Below are 19643 nucleotides of genomic sequence, written 5' to 3'. Positions count from 1 at the left end.
CTTCACAGGAATAAATTATATCTTAAAGTATATTGAAATAGAAGAACGCTGTTATTTTTTTCCTGTATTTGTGATCGAATAGATACAGCCTTGATGAGCATAAGAAACTTTCTTTAACAAAAAAAAAAAAAAAAAAATCATTCAAAACTTACTGATCCCAAACTTTTGAACGGCAGTGTATATTTTCTTTCCATTGTATGCTCTTATATATTCATGGAGATGAGTATTCCAAATGATGACACACAAGACACACAATAAATTATACATTTTTCCCGATCCATTCGCTTTTATTTTGAAGGCAGTTCTATTGTGTTGCGTATTCCGGTCGCCATGTTTAGCCGGATTCACGCAGTTCAGCAGAAGAACTGCCTTGTCCAGCTTTCGCCAGGAGTTTTAATCTTTTATATCATTAATACACGTGTGTTTTAGACCAGATTAATTTTTTGAATACCCGTGCCTTTGATAATATGCTCAGTAACTCTGGGTGTTAAAGGGACGCGTTATTTGTCTGGTAAGTGTCTTGTAGTGTTACACTGACACCTGGTTAGCGTTAGCTGTGGTAGTGAGTCAGCCTCTGACTCCATCAATATCAGTCAATACATCGATCACAACGTGGCGCAGGACCACTCATAGAACCAGTGCAAACACTGTTAACAGCTACTAGTGTGCGTCATATTTATTAATATGGGCATACAGAGCTACTGTGCGTTTCTGTTTGTGTGTTAATCTGTGCCAGTCTGTAGGATGCGTTTGCTTTCAGATTCAATTTGGCAGCACAATCAGCAGAGATTGTATTTTGTTAAGGGGCACTTTATTTTAAGTTTACTTCCTGGTTAAGTATTGAAAACCTGTACATCAAGCATATCCGGATCACATTCGAGTTCTTTAAAAAATAAGGAGAACCGTGATTTCTCTTCTTAGTATGAATCAGTGTTTAGCATGATGCATAATTTATTTATTCTGCAGTATAGTAATAAAAAATTAACATTTTTTTAATTTCTAATATTTTTTTTTTCTTTTTTTTTACTCTTTTACTATGTTAATTTGTACTTTACTAACGTATTGTAATATTCCCAGCAGAGTTCAAATTGGTCAGGTTAATAAATTATTAGCTACATTTTATGATTCTATATCATTGTTATTATGTCATTTATTTTTACTTTTCTACTAAGTTGATTGTATTTATTTTTTTCACCAACAGTCAAGGTCAAGATCAGGTTTATATATATAGCGCCTTAAAAGGAGCTTGTGCTGACCAAGGTGATGCACAGCCAAAACATAAAAAAAAAAAAAAAAAATATCAACCAAGAAAAGGCATTAGGACATATACATTTTACAATCATTAAATACTAATTATAAAAACAGGAAATCAAGAAAAGAAGAAAAATAAATAGTGCAAGACAAGAAACGAGAGAGAAAAGTTAAGCAAACCTGAGGAAAAAATATGTTTTAAGAGATGATTTAAAAGATGATAACTTATGGGATGATCTGATGGATAAAGTGAAGACTGGTTAATTCCAGCAAAAAAAGTGTTACAGTAATCCAGCCTGGTTGAAATTAATGCATGAATAACAACCTCCAAATCATTAAAACTATAGTACATAGAACATATTTATTTGTCAAATTTTAGTTCAGGGTCAAAAATAACTCCCAGATTTGTACTTTTTCCTGGATGTTTTCTTCAAAGTGGCCCAGAGTAGGGCTCAATTATTTAAAAGGTGTGGAGGGCCAAACTAAAAAACGTCAGTCTTATTTTATTTAACTAAAGAAAATTATTTTCCATCCAATTCTTGATGTCTTCTAAACAAGCCAGCAAAGGGGACACTGAATCAGAAACTCATTTTAGAGGGAAATAAAGCTGAGTATCATCTGCATAGTGTGATATGAAACTTTATGAGACTGAAATATAAAACAAAAAATTGGACCTAAAATAGAGCCCTGGGGTACCCCACAAGTGATGGGAACTGAGCTTGTTGAAAATTCACCAATTTCCACAAGAAAACTCTTGTGAGATATAATGTAAACCAATCTAATGCAGTATCACAAATGGCAGCCTAATTTTAACATTTTGTAACAGGATGCAGTGATTTACTATAAAAACAGGATGCAGTGATTTACTGTATCGAAAGCAGCTCTCAGGTTCAATAATAGAAGAATAGTACAGTTACCAGAGTCTGCAGAGTCCACATTGGCCAGGTTATTGACACCTAAAATTGCTTGATTTCTTTCAGTTATGGACCCTCTTAACCAGGCTGATGTCATGCACCTTCAGGAGTCTCGTTCCTCAGCTCTGGATCTGTCCGTGGGTTGCAGGCAGAGTCCGTTAAAGACAAACTCCATGGAGGCTTTGGATCTGGTGAAAAAGCCCAGCTGGTGTGGCATTACCTCAGGGAGCAATAGCATTAACATGTCTGAGTCTCGGTACATCACTCGGCCTAGCAAACCCAATTCTCCGGAGCACCCAGAACCAGGATTGAAGCATCATGGGACAAGGACTTGTGGCACGTCACCCCAGGGCCCCTACTCTATACCTTTACCAGTGATTAATGGCTTGCCATCTGTGGCTCAGATATTGTCTCAGTGCCCACCCACAGACCAAGTGTTTACAGATGACAGTGATTACAGTGTCGAAATGGACGATTTGTTGACGCAAACAAAAAAATGTCACAAAAAAGCAGATTCAATATTAGAAAACAGCACACCAGGAGGTAGGATAGCGCACAGTGTATTAGAAACACATCCACAAGACATTTCGACCGGTTGTGGTGAAACATACTTGAGTGACACAGGCGTGTCACAAACTAAGGGCTCATCGGGTTTACCTCAGGACGCCAGCGCAGCTGCATACACACTACGTTCCACCAACTCAGTGGTTGAGCAAACTGCCATCGAAACGCTCGCATCCGAATGTTCTGCCACTAAAAATACAACTTCATGCTCCATTGAATACATCTCTAGTGACCATGACAGTGACATCATTGAGGTGCCAGTAAGCAACTCCAGATGCAAGACGCCTCCAAACTTCTGCTTCCGAACTCAGAGCGTTATAGTTAATAAGAGAAATCGTGGAACACAAAGAAATTGCATTGTAAAGCAAGAAGTTAAAATGGACTGCTCTCCCAAAAATGTGAACGATTTCTATGCCCTGGATGAGCCTGTTTTGGAAGCCCGTGATGGCAGGGCCGGCTTTGAATCCAAGTCCTTGCTGTCATGGATGGAGTCGGTCTGTATTCCCATATCTCCAGAAGACAGCGATCCAGACATGGATGCTACTTTTCCCAAAAACTTACCATCTACCTCAGATGCAGAAAACACAAGCATCTTCAAGTCTCCACAGAGTGGGGCTTCGTCTTCAATGTCAAGCCGTCCGCGGAAAACTCCGGCCTCGAAGAGCAGGAAACGGGCAAAACCGAGACCCAAACCCAAGAAACCTGCTAAGCGGGTGAGAGCGCCACCTGATGGCAAATCGGCAACTAGCAAGGCGAAGAGAAGACGCAGAAAACCTAGATCATCTGGACCTTCATCTATGTTTTCACCTCAAGAGCCGGAGATCAAACTAAAATATGCAAACCACAAAGAAGAGAAGAAAGACACCAGGCCGGACAGCTTCGCCCCGTACATACACATGGACTTCTCATCCTGCACAATCATCAATTTTAGGGAAGAGGATGTTTATTCGACAAAGAAAGGGTCACAGCAGGTGGTCTCGGGGGTCATCCCAAAGACGTCCTGTTTACAGCTGGGCCGTGTTGGCTCTGACGCCAGGTTGCAGGTCAGGCATTTCTGTTGCCTGTGCGGAAGGGCTGGCAATGTTGCAGGCCTTGGGGACTTGCATGGGCCGTACCACAACAGTGGAGCTAAGGCCGTCTGTAAATCTGACACCAGTCCTCCTGCCCAAAAGCAGGAACCTGACTGCAGCGATTTGGACTCGGTCTACAGTTTGGAGGATGGTGCATCCCAGTCTGTCAAACGGCAGAGGAAGGAGAACTGCTCAGAAAGCGTTGAGGAGTCTGGTGTGTGTAGTGAGTACTGGATACATGAGGACTGTAGCGTTTGGACTGCAGGCATCTTTTTGGTTAAGGGGAAACTCTACGGATTGGAGGAAGCCATCCGGCTTGCGCAAGAAACAGTAAGTCTTTTTCTTTCCCTGTCAGGGTGAACCTAATGAAGAAATGTCTGGGTTAAATCATAACAATTTATATTTTGTGTTACGAAAGTGAGAGCAGATTTTTATGTTCCTGTTTTTTTTTTTTTGTCTGAAGCAGTAAACTGCTGTTGTGTTTGGTTGTTGCAGGTGTGTTCACACTGTCACAGGGTTGGTGCCACTTTGGGATGTTTCTTCAAAGATTGCCCCAATAAGTACCACTTTCCCTGTGCCCTGCAGTCAGGTAATGGTCATCAGTTTGCCCATACTGTGTCTCTCGTGAGACCATGTAAACTGAAACCAAAAATAATGCAATGTACATTTTACAAAACTACAGTGTCGGTTTGGCTGAATTGATGGTTCTTCTGAAAAAAATATTTGTTCCAAGGCAGTGATGAATGATAAATGCATTCAGGGCTGCGTCCAAAGGCTTGGGCTGCTGGCTTGTTGACTTGCTGCCCTATCAGGCAATGAGGTACAAAGGTACCTCCTGAAATTGATTTCGGATAGACTTCTGAGGCAACGTAATGGCTTTGGTGATAAGTAGGTGAATATTAAATTACGATAAAAACAATTTTATCAAAATATGACACACAAACTCTCCACTAATCACAACTTTCAGGCAGCATTTTATTTTTTAGCTCAATTGTCATGAAATTGAACGCACAGGATATCATAGGCAGTGACCTATTTATGCTACCTTCAAAAATTTATAATTTGAAGGTATCTCAGTAGACTTGATGTGACATGATCTTTGGATTTGGATGTCCCTTCCTACCTCTTTATTTTGCAAAGGCAAAGTAAACAATTGAGGATGTGTGAGACTTCTGATTGATTGGCCGCTGTAGATAAAACCTAGAAGGATAACAAAGTGGAGTAAACAGTAAAATTGTGATTAAAAAAAATGCCAGTTTGCAAAATCAAGCCACATAACAATCTGTTTTTACAACCAAAAAAAAGTGGAAGTGAGAATAACACCAAAAGCCTTGCACATACCAGTTACAATTGGCTTGGCATTTTTCAGCTTTCAGACGCAGCCTAGGTCTCTACTAATGCGCTGATGCAATAACCAGGTGTGTTTCATTAAGAAGATGTGCATTGTTGGAGGGGCTTCAGAAACAGGGCTGGGAACCACTGTTTGAAGTCATTTTCACACTTGAAATAGTTAACCATCGGTCATTGTAAACCCTATTTATCTTGCTTTACCTTTCATACTGCTCATAATTTACCCGGGGTTAAAGGATCAGTTCACTCCAGAATTAAAATTTCCTGAAAATTTACTCCATGTGATCCAAGATGTGCATGTCTTTCTTTCTTCAGTTGGAAAGAAATTAAAGGGTAAGTTCACCCAAAAATGAAAATTAGCCTGTGATTTACTCATCCCTGAGGCTTCTTAGTTGTTTTTTATTTTTTTCTTTTTTATGATTAATATGATGGTAGTCATTTTAAAAATTGTCCTGGCTATTCCAAGCATTCTTCCTAGGTGTGGGTGGGTGTTGTTCAACAGTCCAAAACACGTCAAATAAAGTGTGCGCATCCATAATAAAATGTGCGTCACACGGCTCCGGGGGGTGAATAAAGGTCTCCTGTAGCGAATCCATGTGTTTTTGCAAGAAAAATATCCATATTTCAAATGTATTACACTTGTATTGTAATATAATACACAAAATGTAATATTTCTCAAAAATTTTTTTTTTGTGTGATGTGTGTTGTGTGTGGAAGCGTTTATGCCGTTCTGGGGTGTGGTGTTGTGTTGTGGTTTTGTGTTTTTTGTGGAGAGAGGACAGAGAACAAAACAAAATGCCAGTCATTAATTAGAGGCACAAACCGAGGATTTGTAAAGAAAAATGTCTGAGGATTTTGATATAAGCCAAGAGGAGACTGGTTTTCCATTGCTAAAGTAAGGAAACTTTGCTTCCTTTGCTCCTATAAACAAACTCGCGAGACTAGCATATCTGCGCATACGTCCTGCGTCATCCGCCACAACAACTTCCTTGTACGACAATCACCAGAAGTGAGAAAAAGTAATTGTTATGTTTGAAATATGGATATATTTCTTACAAAAATGCATGGATTTGCTACAGGAGGCATTTATTCACACCCCGGAAATAAGGGTCTTATCTTGTGAAAAAAACTGTCATTTTAGGTTAAAAGCTACAGGAGGCCTTTATTCACACCCCGGAATAAGAAGTCTTTTAGGTTAGCTACAGGAGGCCTTTATTCACACCCCGGAATAAGAAGTCTTTTAGGTTTCATTCAACATACAACTTTTGAACGGTCCACCTTCTCCACACCTGTAAACACTGGGTCGGTACACCTACTCCAATGTGGTTAAATAATACTAGTAAACTTATCCTTTAACAAGTCATTCTTGACATTTCACATTGTACATTCCTAAACCCTGAGTTTTCTTTCTTTTTTTTAATTAGCGTTGTCAATGTCATTGATTGTGATTTGATTCAGTAAAAGCTCTAGCATTTGCACATCCTCGTATTATTACAGACTGTACTATCAGGTCTTTTCTAAATGGACTTTTCAGTGGACTGTAAATGTAAGAATAAAGCAGTCTCTTCTTCACTCCAGTTCATGTGTTTTCGACCACCATTTAACATGCACACAAAAGATGAAACGACTGTTTATACAACACAGACTGTTTCTGTGACTGTCCAAACACATGAATACGAGGCGCACAATTGGCTGTCTGTTGCTAAGCATCTAGCTGTAACATTCTAACACCACATAATTTAACACTGTACAAACAAAGCAGTGCTAACTGTGCTCTGAAGCAGGGTTTCATACGTTTACCTGCAGTTAAAGAGTGGGGTTTAGAACGACAATCACCCGTGTTTAAGCACAATGTGAAAAGCCCTGTTGAGATTTTAGCTCCTCGTAAGGCATCAGTTTGTTTCCTATTTCCAGCTGTTCTGGAGTTTCTCACTCATCTCCATTTTGTTGCACTGATGCTTGTTTTTTATGTCATCATCTTGTCGAGGTGCTTATCTGCACTCTTGTGTCTCCACAGGCAGTGCGCTCAATGAGGAGAACTTCACAATAAGATGCCCGAAGCACAAGGTGACTTATTTAAGCTGGAGTTTCTCAGAAACAATGAGTTTAAGTTATGGAAATGACATGAGTTTGCAGCATAATAGACTGCAGTACTGGGTTTCTCAGCTTTATTGTCTTCCTCTTGCATCATCCTCACTGCTGGTAATGATCACTCATGTTTTTGTCTTCTCAGAATAAAACATCCAGAATGAGCGTTAGCAGGTTGAAGAACAGATGACATTTGGGAGGTGCTGATATGTCTTTGAAGGTATTTTACTGCAAGTATCCCACTACTCACACCTTTATCAAGCCCTTAGACATTTTATTTTGCCTTTAGAACAGAATCAGAAGAATGACGTTAGTTAGATTTTGCTTAAAGAAAATGTGGTCATGTTCTTGACGGGTTTTGTGAGATTTTGTCTCGCTTAAAAGCGTCTTTAATTTCTTTGATATTACATTTTGTGATAGCACATTTTTCATTTTGTTGGGTGAGTTGTTAAATAAAAAGTATTTCATTACTAGCTATACTAATTAACAGTGTAACTACATTACTGTACTAATTACTCTTTCTAAAAAGTAATGCTTTATTTGTTTTCCTAAATCCTGTATCAAACTCGACCAGATGAGCAATACATGGATAGACATGAAACTGCTCTTTTAATCCTTTAAAATAAATAATATAGAATTGTGCAAGTTATTCTTGAACTGGCCAAAGTATTTAAAGGGAAGCTCCACCCAAAAATGAAAATTTTGTCATAATCACTTACCTCCATGTCGTTCCAAACCTGTAAATGCTTTGTTCGTCTTCAGAACACAATTTAAGATATTTTGGATGAAAACAGGGAGGCTTAACCGTAACCTTATGAAGCGACGACAATACTTTTTTAAAGCGACGACAAAAATACAATTTTTTGTGCGCGAATAAAGTCGTTAAAAAAAAAAACGACTTTGTCAACAATTCGTGTTGAATAAAGTCATATTTTTGTTTTCATCCGCGTATCAAAAAGTGTGTGTTGTTGGTTCAGCATTTAACGTTATGGTTGAACCACTGACGGCAGATGGACTATTCTGACGATGCTTTTTATACTTTTCTGGACCTTGACAGTGTATTTTACTTGGCAGTCTATGGGACAGACACAAGCCTCCCAGTTTTCATCCAAAATATCTTAAATTGTGTTCCGAAGATGAACAAAGCTTTTACAGGTTTGGAACGACAGGGGGATAAGGGATTAATGACAAAATTTTCATTTTGGGGTGGAGTATCCCTTTAAAGAGGGAAAGTTACATTAAAACATCAAATGTACATACATTTTGACGTTAAATCCACTATTGTTTATATATAATTATTCTGAAGTCTGTATAGTTTTTAACGACACTACATTACATTATATCATTCAGTTCATTCATTCCTAATGCTAAAAACGATGTATTGTTAGAGGTATTCACAGTTGATGGGAGAATTAGTAATACTGCCTTTTTTTTATAGAAATCCACAAATTACAGTATTTTTATATTTACATTTACTGTAATACATAAATTAGATCCAGGAACAGGTTTGGAAAACATTGTTATTATATATATATATAATAACACTTCTAATGCAAGTCTGACAGACTCTTGTTCTTATTGTTAGTTTTTCAGCATTAATGAACTACTCATTTCACACACTAAAGCTGTGTTTTATGGTGTAATGATGTTTAATTTCTCTTTGATCTTCCTCTGCAGGTAGACTTCGACAGATGTTGGGTTATCTGGCTGTGGAGTGGATCCCTAATGTGTTTACAGATTATTCCATTTGAATTAGTACTTCACACGTTGAGTGTTTACATGTACTCTCAGGCAGTTGAATGTTCACGACTGGATGTGCTGCAGACAGCCACTGCCTTGTACCTGTTAACCCTTGGACAATGCTGGATGATTTTCTTTGCATTCCTCTGCGTTCCGAACACCCGAGAAACTCCACTGCAGATTTTTACATCTCCATATCAAATATTCCAAATATCTCCCGTCTGCTTCAGGATGAATCCCATAAAACCTTTTACAATGTTACGGCATTCTAACCAACAGTGGAGATAAAAAAAAACGAGAGCCCCGTTTCATTTGAAGTGACAGTACAAGCGTATTGAGCAGAAGTGCTTGATTTTTCTCCTTGATTTTCATTCTTATGTGCACTTAAGCGTCTCGATCATATGTAACACCAACTGTCCATTCTGTAACAGTGATATCTTTATTACATAAAACTGAAATGCTGAATGAACTAGTCCCCTCCAGTGGTACCGTATGCCCTATTATGTGAACATATTTATTTCTATTTATGTTTAATGCATAGGTGTATATTTATTTGCAAATGAACAGCCTCCTTTAAAGGGACAGAGTGTGTTTATAATTTTAAAAAAGGCACATTATGATTTGATGTTTGTAACAGCTACAGGGTGCTTTAAATATGAATCTGATTTCAGTTATATTTTGCAACTCGTGGCCTGGGAATCAAGGAGTAGGATTTTCCATTTCACCTGATGCCTTGTGATGTTTCGAGTTCTGTTTCTTTCAATAAATGTTTTTATTCTACATTCCTAACACTGGATTGTGTGACGGTCCTTTAGTTGGCACTGGAGTCAATCTGTTGATGCACATTTGTCCTGGTGGTGGTGCTAAACAACCTTCAGATGGCAGATGAACTTGTGTGAGCATTTGTCTTTAAAGATTGTCTTTGCTTCTGTTATGGCTAAATTAATCTCTTATTAAACAGCAGTAAGTGCACACTGCAGCAGAATAAAGCACTCTAGGTGTTTATGTTGTGAGTGGTCCTTACTCCTGGGAAAACTCTCCATTACAATGCTACAGGGATGTGGGTGGTTGCAGCGGGGTCATTATTTGATAATGTTTTCTGAGAGGAGTTGCTATGTGGTTAATAGGGCATTCTGCTGCAGCTGCTAAATTGTTTTACTGCAATTCTCTATAACTGCAAGGATGTTACCATGGTATTGCTTGGTGGGTGCTAAAGTCTTCTGGTTACTGGTCCAAATCGCTATGGCCAAGTAGCAGTGGCATATTTAGTTTTTGACAGGAAATGAAAATGAGTTGAAGAAAGAGTTTTTTTAATGGATGTAACAGTTCAAAAACATACTGATTATTCAGCTTTTCAACTGACTTTAAGTAGACAAAACTCCATAAAACAGATTGAAAGTTGTGGATTTTAAGGATTACTTTAGATTTAGGATCTTTATACAGTGTGCACCAAATCTGTCCAGCATTTTTTTTTTTTTTCATTTGTGAAAAATTCAGTATGTCCTGTAACCGGACTTGTCTCTAGATGTCAGTAGTTTGTTTGTGAGTTATGATTTTTATTGTTTTGTTATTTTTTTTTTTAATTAATTGGAATGAGTTATATTTATTATTATTATTGCTTTATTTTTTGTTTTTGTTTAATTACTTACTTTTTTTTATTGTATGTATGGATTCTGATATGTCCTTATTTTTCCTCTAGTATAATCTCATGACTCATACCCATCAGATCACTAGCTGTACAAGGCTGCCAAGGTCCCTGCTGACATCCGCTGTGTTTGTGGTGAAAATAGTGCTTGTCTCTTAGCAGTGTGTGAATTCACTGATCCAGTAACAGTGCTGGTGTTGCTCAGACCTCTGCCTCTGCCTGACTGTGCCTATTACTTATAATGTGAGTCTTGATTTCTGTTTATTTAAAGGGGTCATATGATGCGATATAAATTTTTCCATTTTCTTTGGAGTGTTACAAGCTCTTGGTGCATAAAGAAGATCTGTAGTGTTGAAGTTGCTAAGGTTTAAGTTTCAAATAGATATTGTTTTTCTTTGTTAAAGTTAGGAGCCGCCGTGTTGTTGTAGAGGCTGTGTGTTTTTTTTTGTAAGCTAAACTACTTTGTTTGGCCTTCCAAAAGAGGACACAACTAGAAATCAGTGGTTAAGTTGTATTTACAACACTTTTCCGGAACAGTTCAACCCAAATATTCAGATGTGTGAGAGTAGCCCACAATGCCAGTGTCTGTTTCTATAAAATGGGGCAATTCTGACTTTGCAAGGACAGTCTGGTGCTTCTGACACACAGTCTGTAAGTACGTTTACATGGAACAGTTCAATTGCCACTTTGATTCAACAGTGACAGTCTGGAGCAGTCTTACAGTAGTCTGTAAGTTGTTTGTACGTATCTTAAAGAATTTGCCACTGGATGATTCACAGCACGACACAACACAGCAGTGTAGGGTAGTGCTTGTTGTAATTAGTAATTTGTCTCTGATCACAAATGCCAGACTTAATGGGGTTTTTGGTTTACGCTCGTCGCGATACACAATGTATGTGTAAAAACACAGTAAATTTCATTCATAATCAGTAATTATGTCACAACACGTGACGTGATGTGCAGCCAAATGACCCTCACTTTGTAATGGGCTCTGCTTTTATTGGTTTTGTGCACACACACGTGCCGGGACACATGTATGTTATGTTAAGGGGAGTAACATTTTCACTCGTCTACAATGCTTGAGGTATTTGACCAATCAAAACACCCTGGATTGCTGGACAATCACCGTTAAGCCCACCTCCCGCTTGGTCACGCTGGATAGCTGGCCGATGAGCGATGAGTTTGTAAAAATCGACGAAAGAAAGGCAGGCCATAGAGGAGCAACAATATGTACAGTATGTGGAAAATAATGTTTTTTTTTTTTTTTTTTTTTTTTAACCGCATAAACACATTGCATTACACCAAATACACAAAATAATGTTCTTTTTGCAACATCATATGACCCCTTTAGAAATAACAAAAATTCAAATTGGGGTTGATCTGGAGGCCAATAGTTGTAATGCAGGTTTTGAATAACAGCCAATGTTTCAGAGGGATTTGAGCTATGACTAATTTCACTGACATTTAAATAGAAATTTTGTAACCAACTAGTTGCCTAGTCTAAAAGTAAGAAACCCTCAGAAGACAGTCAAAAGCATTGTGTATATGCGACCCATCTGAAATACTTTAATTATGAATCAAACTGTCAAATAATTTCAGATTACATTATCCAAATTGTTTTCATTTTCCATCAAACATTTAAAATGTACAACACTGATGGCAAAAAAAGCAGCAGACGGGATGAATGAAAATCCAGATTTACTCTTTGACACTAGGTGGCACTTTTGAGCAAGAAGAAATATAACAGTTAACTCCGTAAAAGCAGTACTTCCTTTAAACACAATTTTTTAGGCATTTTATGGAGGTAACATGAAAAAAAAAATATCAACGAAACCTTATTGAAGTCAGCTCGCTTACATTCATCCCCTTTAAATCTGTAAATATGCTCTCAAACTTTGCCCATATCTTCCAAGCAGACATTTCTCTCAGCCTACAGCTAGTGACATGAAGAAAATGCATGCATGCAAGGTCTGAGGTGAAATTAAATAAATGTTTTCCACTTCAGATATCCACTTTTCAATGCAATGTATTATTTTTAAAACATTAAAATGACTAAGGCTACGTCCACACAAAGCCAGAGCTTTCCCTATCCAATCTTTTTTTTTTTCTCATCTCAAGAAATATCTGCATCCACACGAAACCACAAAACGATGTAGTATACATGCCAGACAAGCATGTGGTGCTGTAATTCTGCCACAGAGATACACTAAAACTGTTGACTAATCTGGCAACTGTTGACTAATCTGTCCTTCTTATCTCAAAGATTAACCGTGAGAAGATGAGAGAGCGAGAGAGAGATGAGACGCAGGCGTAAAGTTGCTTTATGGCTGATGCCTGCAGCTATATGGCTTTTTTTTTCTGGTCGGCTTCCCTTTGCTCTGGGCGTTAACATTATCTCAGCACCCAGAAATCCAACAGTATAATTTGTTTTCTGTCTTTATCATAACCTGCAGTGCTGCCCAAAGGTTTTCTGGATCATCCACATTTTGCATCTGTCTCTCAGTGCCTAAGGATCTTTTCTCAACCTTATAAATAAGTGATGTAGGAGTAAACAGTCTAACAATAAGTTTGTCCTGAAATATACCTCTGTGTCATCTTCATTTTGTTGTGAGGTATCCTGTATGGGAGGAAAAGTACATAAAAGTGTATAGAAATATTATACTTTATAATTAAATGCAAATTGAATGTAGTGTTTTCATACACTTAATTGTATGTTATTTTACAATTAAATGAAAATTATAGTTTAAAGTAGACCTATTATGGTCCTTTTTACAAGATGCAATATAAGTCTCAGGTGTCCCCAAAATGTGTGTGTGACGTTTCAGCTTAAAATACCCCACAGATCATTTATTATATCATTTTGAAAATGCCTATTTTGAGAGGAAGCAGAAGCATGCTGTTTTTGTGCATGTCTCTTCAAATGCAAAAGAGCTGCTGCTCCCCGCCCCCTTTTCCAGAATAGGGCTGTGCCTTTACAGCTCATACCTCAGATATTCTGCCAAAAAAACATCTGTTTGGTTTTGAATACCATGTCTGTCATGCTAAAATTATACGTTTTAAACCATATGTTTAAACATCTGATATATGGTTTTATGAGTGCACGCATTTAAAAAGCGCACACAGAAAGAAGCTGTCATACAGCACATGACTAATCTTCTCTTTCATCTCTTATTTCGCTTAAACTGACAAATGCACACAAGTTTTTGTTTTTTTCGGTTATGTCTTTGAAGGTAAACATCTAGGACAGAAATCACGTTTATTTTAGATTAGCATTGTAATATACAGTAAATAAATCAATAAATCCACTGCTCTCTTGTTTCCTCTGAGGCTGGGACTCTAAATAGTGTTCTGTGCTTGTCTGTGCAGCCAAAGACAGAACAGTTAGCATGCTTTGCTTAAACTTTCGCAATGGTATTAGAACTGGTACACTGTTGTCGCTTGCAAAAACACAATGGCGGCAACTTCCTACATCACAGGGGTTTTTTCACAAGCTTGCAGGGAAAGGCTTACCAAAAAAATTTTAACTGGATTGTTCTTTTTCTCATTTTCTGGATTGGTAGATGCACTGGGGACCTGAATATTGCACTTAAAGACAAGAAAAGTCAGATTTTTATGTCACTTTTAAATTTATATTAAATGCAATTTATTTAGGGTTTTTTTCACCCACTTGTGCACTTAAAGACTGAAAAAGTCAGATTCAAATATTTTTATTTCTAATGTCACAATTACATCTGATTCTGTTGAAATATGGTTATTGGTGAATGCACTGATAAGAATTTATGGTAAACTAAAATATTCTTAAATGTAATTTATTAAAACTTCTAGGTCATGTATTTAATATATGTTTGTAATTACACATTTGTAATGATGGAGCTGAGATTTAGTACATTTAACATATTAGCTTTAAATGTAATGTCAAATAGGGCACAAAAGTTACCAGTCACCACCAGCATTTTTGACCATTTTCATAAAAAAATAAAAATTAAAAAAAATGATTTCATTTGGTAACAGTTTGGATTTATATGCTGTTTAAAGCTTGATGATTGTGTTAATTTACATGTGCATCTGTTTACCTATGCTGTTGCTTGTTTCTGCTTCTTCTTCACCCATTTTTTGATCCAGAGATTCTGTAGTCTTTCAGAAAATGTGTGCTAGCGCCTCCTACCGTATAACAGTGCAAACACGGTGGGGAAGTGTTGTTCATAAATGGCAGAAAACTCACCATATTCAGTGCACTTAAGCACTCTACTTTTTTCCCAGGGGAAGGAAGTTTTGTGTTTCCAGGGCAACAGGAAACAAAAACCAGGTTCTGATATATATATATTTCTTCTTTTTTCTGAGTGGAGTGGAGCTTAGTATACAAATGTTAATAAAAACTCTAGCTAGTACAATATATATATCATCATTATTATATATATTGTCCTGAATAAGATCTTTACTATGTGGTTAGTAAGTGTTTGTAGCAGCTGTGAGCTGCTTAACAGTCTCACAAATCTCAGTGATGTTCTCTAGATTTTCCACAAATTTGATAATATTATAGTAATCATAATTCATTAAATAATAATGATGATGCTTGTTTTAGCTAGCTCCACTAATGTGCAGCAAAAGATTTTTTGATTGTGCTCAGATGATCACACAAATCAGCATGCTTCGCCATGTGTTCGGTGTGAATCACTTTAAAAGCCATATGCTACCGCACATAAACACTGTCTGATGAATAGCTCTGGCCACCAGAAAACTGCACTGAAATTCAGCCTTAAGCATTAAAAGAGGTTGACGTCGAGATCTTGGAGTTCCGCTTTGAGCTTTAAGCATTAAAATCCAATCAGATGAATATAGATCAAGCTGTTCTTTCTGTCCGTACCAGGCTGTATTTCACTACCTCCCACTGCTAGATGGTCGACAGTAAGCATGATCTCCTATTCATATCCATATAAATCCTGCTTGTACAAAAACAGCCACTGAGTCACCTCTCTAGATGTCCAAAAAAGCACCACGAGGTTGTGATTTTAGCTATATCATCCTGAGAAACCGAGTTTGGCTCTGAGGGATGGTAATAAGGTGGGAGTTTGATACATTCTCTTCTTATCCAACATGAATCGTGGGAACAAAATGTACAACATAGCTGTCGTTTTGTCTTCCTGCTTCTGTCTCGCAGTCTGAGCCTTCCAGATGGCAGAAGTACTAGAGCTGGTACTTTAGTCAAACATTTCCAGTAAATCTTTGACAAATCACCGCAAATAAGATATTATAATTACATTTTTATTCCCTTTCATGTTTGTATTTGGGGTTAAACTAAACAACCCAGCACAGACCAACACACACAGTTCTCTAGGGCTCTTTCTCACATCGCCTCTTTGTTTCTCATTAGCATCCCATAATGAGTCAGCTCACTTCTGTCACTTTAATTTGTGTGAGGGAACTGGTCAGCACTTGCCCTAGTCTTCACCAACTCTCTGATCCCTTTTTAGTACATATTTTAGTTTAATTATCTAACCAGATACATGTTTTTCTCTATGTTTTCACATTTTGTCTTCTCTGAGACAGTGTTTTTGTTCAGTGAAAACAGAACTTTTCGAAGATGCTATCTCAAGTAGATAAATTTGCAAATGCCGTTATCATGTTGTAGTGTGGACTGTGAAAACTGAGGTTTTTTAAATTGATGTATGTTTAGTCATATGATGCATATTGTACCTATATACTGCATCTATGGATGTACCAGTAATGCTGTGCCTACTATTCACTTTCATAGTGTTGTTAAATATTGATGTTACTGTGTACAATCTGTGTACAAATTTACTCAATTTGCCATCTTGCGAACTACACTTTTGACAAGGTGGCTAACTCGTATAAATTCGTACAACCTCACTTGTATGAATTCATACGATTTGTGAAAAATTTTAGTATTTCACAAGGTGGAAAATTCGTAGGAATTCGTATTAAGGACCACACCTTTGAACACATTTGACAAGGTGGCCAATTTGTACAAATTCATACTACCACATTTGAACAAAATCATATGATTTGTGAAAAATCATAAGTATTTTACAAGGTGAAAATTCGGACCACACCATCGTACACATTTCGTATAAGGACCACACCTTCGTACAAATTTGACAAGGTGGCCAATTCGTACAAATTCATACTACTACATTTGAACAAATTCATACGATTTGTGAAAAAGCGTGTGGAAAACTTGTAGGAAGCCATATGAAGGAACATACCTAACCCCGTCCCTAAACTTAACCATCACAGAAATCGAACAAAATCATACGAGTAAGGTTGTATGACTTAGCCAGTTTTGAGATAGCGTTGGTCCTGTGGCAAAAGATTTTGACAGTTGCCTTTTAGACCAATCCTGGATACACTAGTGAGTGGAAGCATATTTTGCTAATAAAATGATCTACCAGAAGAATAACATGAGAACTTTTTCACATTGTCAGACGTGTCAGTGTAAAAAACAAACAACAAAAAACAAAACAAAACAAAACAAAAGGACGGAGATTGGTTTCAAAGAAATACGGCATTTTCAAATTTTAAAATGTGGATGTAGATTTAACTAATTATTTAATTTATTTAAAAAATAACATAAAAATGCAAACATTTAAATATTTCCTTAAATAATACATTTTTTATTTATTAGAAGAGTCCATATTACTTGTAGAGATCTATCTAATAGCTTTTCCATTTATTTCAATGGTAGTTGCATCACCAGGATGCTGCAATCTTTACTCATGGACACTGCTGCTTAAAAACAAATGTACTTAGAATATACTGATACACTTTGATGGAATCAATGCAGAAAGAGGGTTTTTGCCTAAAAAATATTTGAGGAAAAAAGGACAAACTATGTTTAATATTTTCTGGAAAGTATAGCTCATTGGCAAGCTCATTGGTCTATAGATATCAACAACTGCATTGGTCATGAATTCAAATATTGTTCACTCAACATGTTTTAAAATAAGCAAATTAAAAAAGAATCTCTTTTCTAGTAGACATGTATCTTGTGACACATGTGAACAGCACTACTCAAGATTTTTGACTGGTAAGGATAGTGAAATGCCCTCAGATATCAGGAGCAGGATGATAAGAAGTCATATTAGTATGGTAGGGCATGAAAAAGATATTGCATTTGGAGCATTTAAAAAAAAAACTGTAATCTTGCCGAGCATATGATGAGTCGTATGTGAAAACCAGTTGGAACATTGCTTCAGAAAAGACACAAAAGCCACATCGTTCAGTACTTTTAGTGTTTATTCCTACAATGTTTCTCCAGAGCAATGTTGATTCATGCAAATATTTCTGGAAAACACAACACATTAAAATGTCTGTTTTTGCTTTTGTCGCTTTAACAAGAAACTTTTCACATTTGACTTGTTTTCTTCACACATTTTCCAGGGTTAAAATGTCTTTCAGCTTCTTCATGGTTATTGTCTGTGAGCACATCAATATGTTTTGTAATGCCCCATCACTGTTGGCTGGCCATATAAGTTCCATGTTCTGCACATGAAGAATTTTCCAGTTTTCCTTTCCTGTTGTCCTTTTTGACTCCACTGAAACTTTTATTAAGTTATGCAAACTTGTGCTAATTTAAAATATTACTACACAATAATTGTCACAATTCTAAGAAGTCGAAACCATCCCCTTACATTGGTTTTCGGTTATACCCATGCAAAATACCCTTTCAAACATTGTCAACACTTTTATTTTTGCATTTCAACAAAACAAGATCAAAACAGTTTCAACAAATTAACTTCTTTTGCTACCTTTCTTCAAACAAGAGTATGAAATTGAACAAATGTCATAATAAAATCTATAAATATTAAATAAAATATGAAAAACCTTTTTTTTTAATTGCGCAAGACTTTTTGTGGAACAGGGTACATTCCACTTTATTAGCATTTTAATAAATCTAACCACAAGGTATACCAGGTCTAGCAGCTGGTAACATTTTTTATATGTAATTAATGGTCCAAATAAAAGATCTTATCCAGATATACAACTGGACCTTCATTTTTTTTTTTTTTTGGACCAAAGCAGCATTTTTTTTTTTTTTTTTTTTTTTTTTTTGACATCAATGTCCCATTAGTCATGAAACATAAATATGACATTTTCATTTAACAGATTCTTCCTACGCATCAAGTAACAAATTAGGTGTTAAAGAAAACATGAAATGGTGTTTAAAAACCATTTCACAAATCATTTTACTAATAATAACCATCATTTGACATTTTAATGTAAAACAGGATACTCAGTGAGAAAAAATAAAGAAGGCGGTAGACTGAATAGATCTATTTTGACAAGTGTGAATTTGACAAGTGGTTGGAGGGGAAGGTTTGAAAGTAAGAGGCATTTTAAGTCATCAAAAAAGAAAATCAGTTTAGTGGCAGAAATTTGGGGGAAGGAAATTGTTTTGAATAATGCGTACTGGTAAGTGCACAGTAAGACTAGGAATATGTATTAGGAAAGTGAACAGGGTAGATTTCGATTTCATCTTGACTTTTAAATATTACACAGTGTATGGTATACCTGAGAAATCCTTCACCCAGTAAGCACAGGTACGTCAACAAGACATCTATGAAAGAGAACACTGCAAATCTGGAAAGCATACCATGCTCTTTTAAGCATCACGTTTTATCTACAAACATCTGATTAATGCAAATTCATAAATAAAATCTAAATCTCACATTGAAAAAACACTGGCTAAATTACATTCTAACATCCAACAGGAACAACTCCAAGAGAATCCAAAACTGACATCTTCTAGAAAACCAAAAAGACATCTCAGTGACATACGTGTGCTATCAGGACTCCATCCATAATGCTTAGAAAGAATGCAAAAAGAGGAAATAATGTAAAGTACATAATGTGGTATCGTTCTTTAGTGTATGTGTTTTTGTTATTTAGTGGATTGATTGTTTTTGAAGTGTGTTTGTGTTGTTTTTGAAGTGTGTTTTTGGTGTCCATAGAAATGTTTCTGTATGTGTGAAGGGCTGTTTATGAATGCAAGAAGGGCCAAGT

At 36.7% G+C, this 19643-nt stretch overlaps 2 protein-coding genes across 2 annotated transcripts in view; one reads left to right on the top strand and one right to left on the bottom strand.

The window, feature by feature from the left end:
* Positions 1-19643, bottom strand: part of LOC109094670 (NACHT, LRR and PYD domains-containing protein 3-like) — a 392152-nt gene that overhangs the window by 283439 nt on the left and 89070 nt on the right. The gene's annotated exons all lie outside the window — the stretch shown is intronic.
* LOC109055740 lies at positions 306-9700 on the top strand. The gene is made up of 6 exons (XM_019072925.2): positions 306-511; positions 2232-4129; positions 4295-4388; positions 7167-7216; positions 7383-7457; positions 8915-9700. Exons 2-5 carry the CDS (start codon positions 2234-2236, stop codon positions 7425-7427), a joined length of 2085 nt encoding a protein of 694 aa, XP_018928470.2. The 5' UTR covers positions 306-511; positions 2232-2233; the 3' UTR covers positions 7428-7457; positions 8915-9700.

Source organism: Cyprinus carpio, chromosome B3 (assembly GCF_018340385.1).
Source record: "Cyprinus carpio isolate SPL01 chromosome B3, ASM1834038v1, whole genome shotgun sequence".
Lineage (NCBI taxonomy): Eukaryota > Metazoa > Chordata > Actinopteri > Cypriniformes > Cyprinidae > Cyprinus > Cyprinus carpio.
The sequence above is the reverse complement of the archived record's forward strand: the minus strand, read 5'-3'. Positions and strand labels throughout refer to the sequence as shown.

Coding starts and splice junctions, on each gene's coding strand:
- LOC109055740 (XM_019072925.2), top strand. CDS start 2,234: ATGGACCCTCTTAACCAGGCTGATGTCATGCACCTTCAGGAGTCTCGT. Junction 4,130..4,294: donor TCCGGCTTGCGCAAGAAACA/GTAAGTCTTTTT, acceptor TGGTTGTTGCAG/GTGTGTTCACACTGTCACAG. Junction 4,389..7,166: donor TCCCTGTGCCCTGCAGTCAG/GTAATGGTCATC, acceptor GTGTCTCCACAG/GCAGTGCGCTCAATGAGGAG.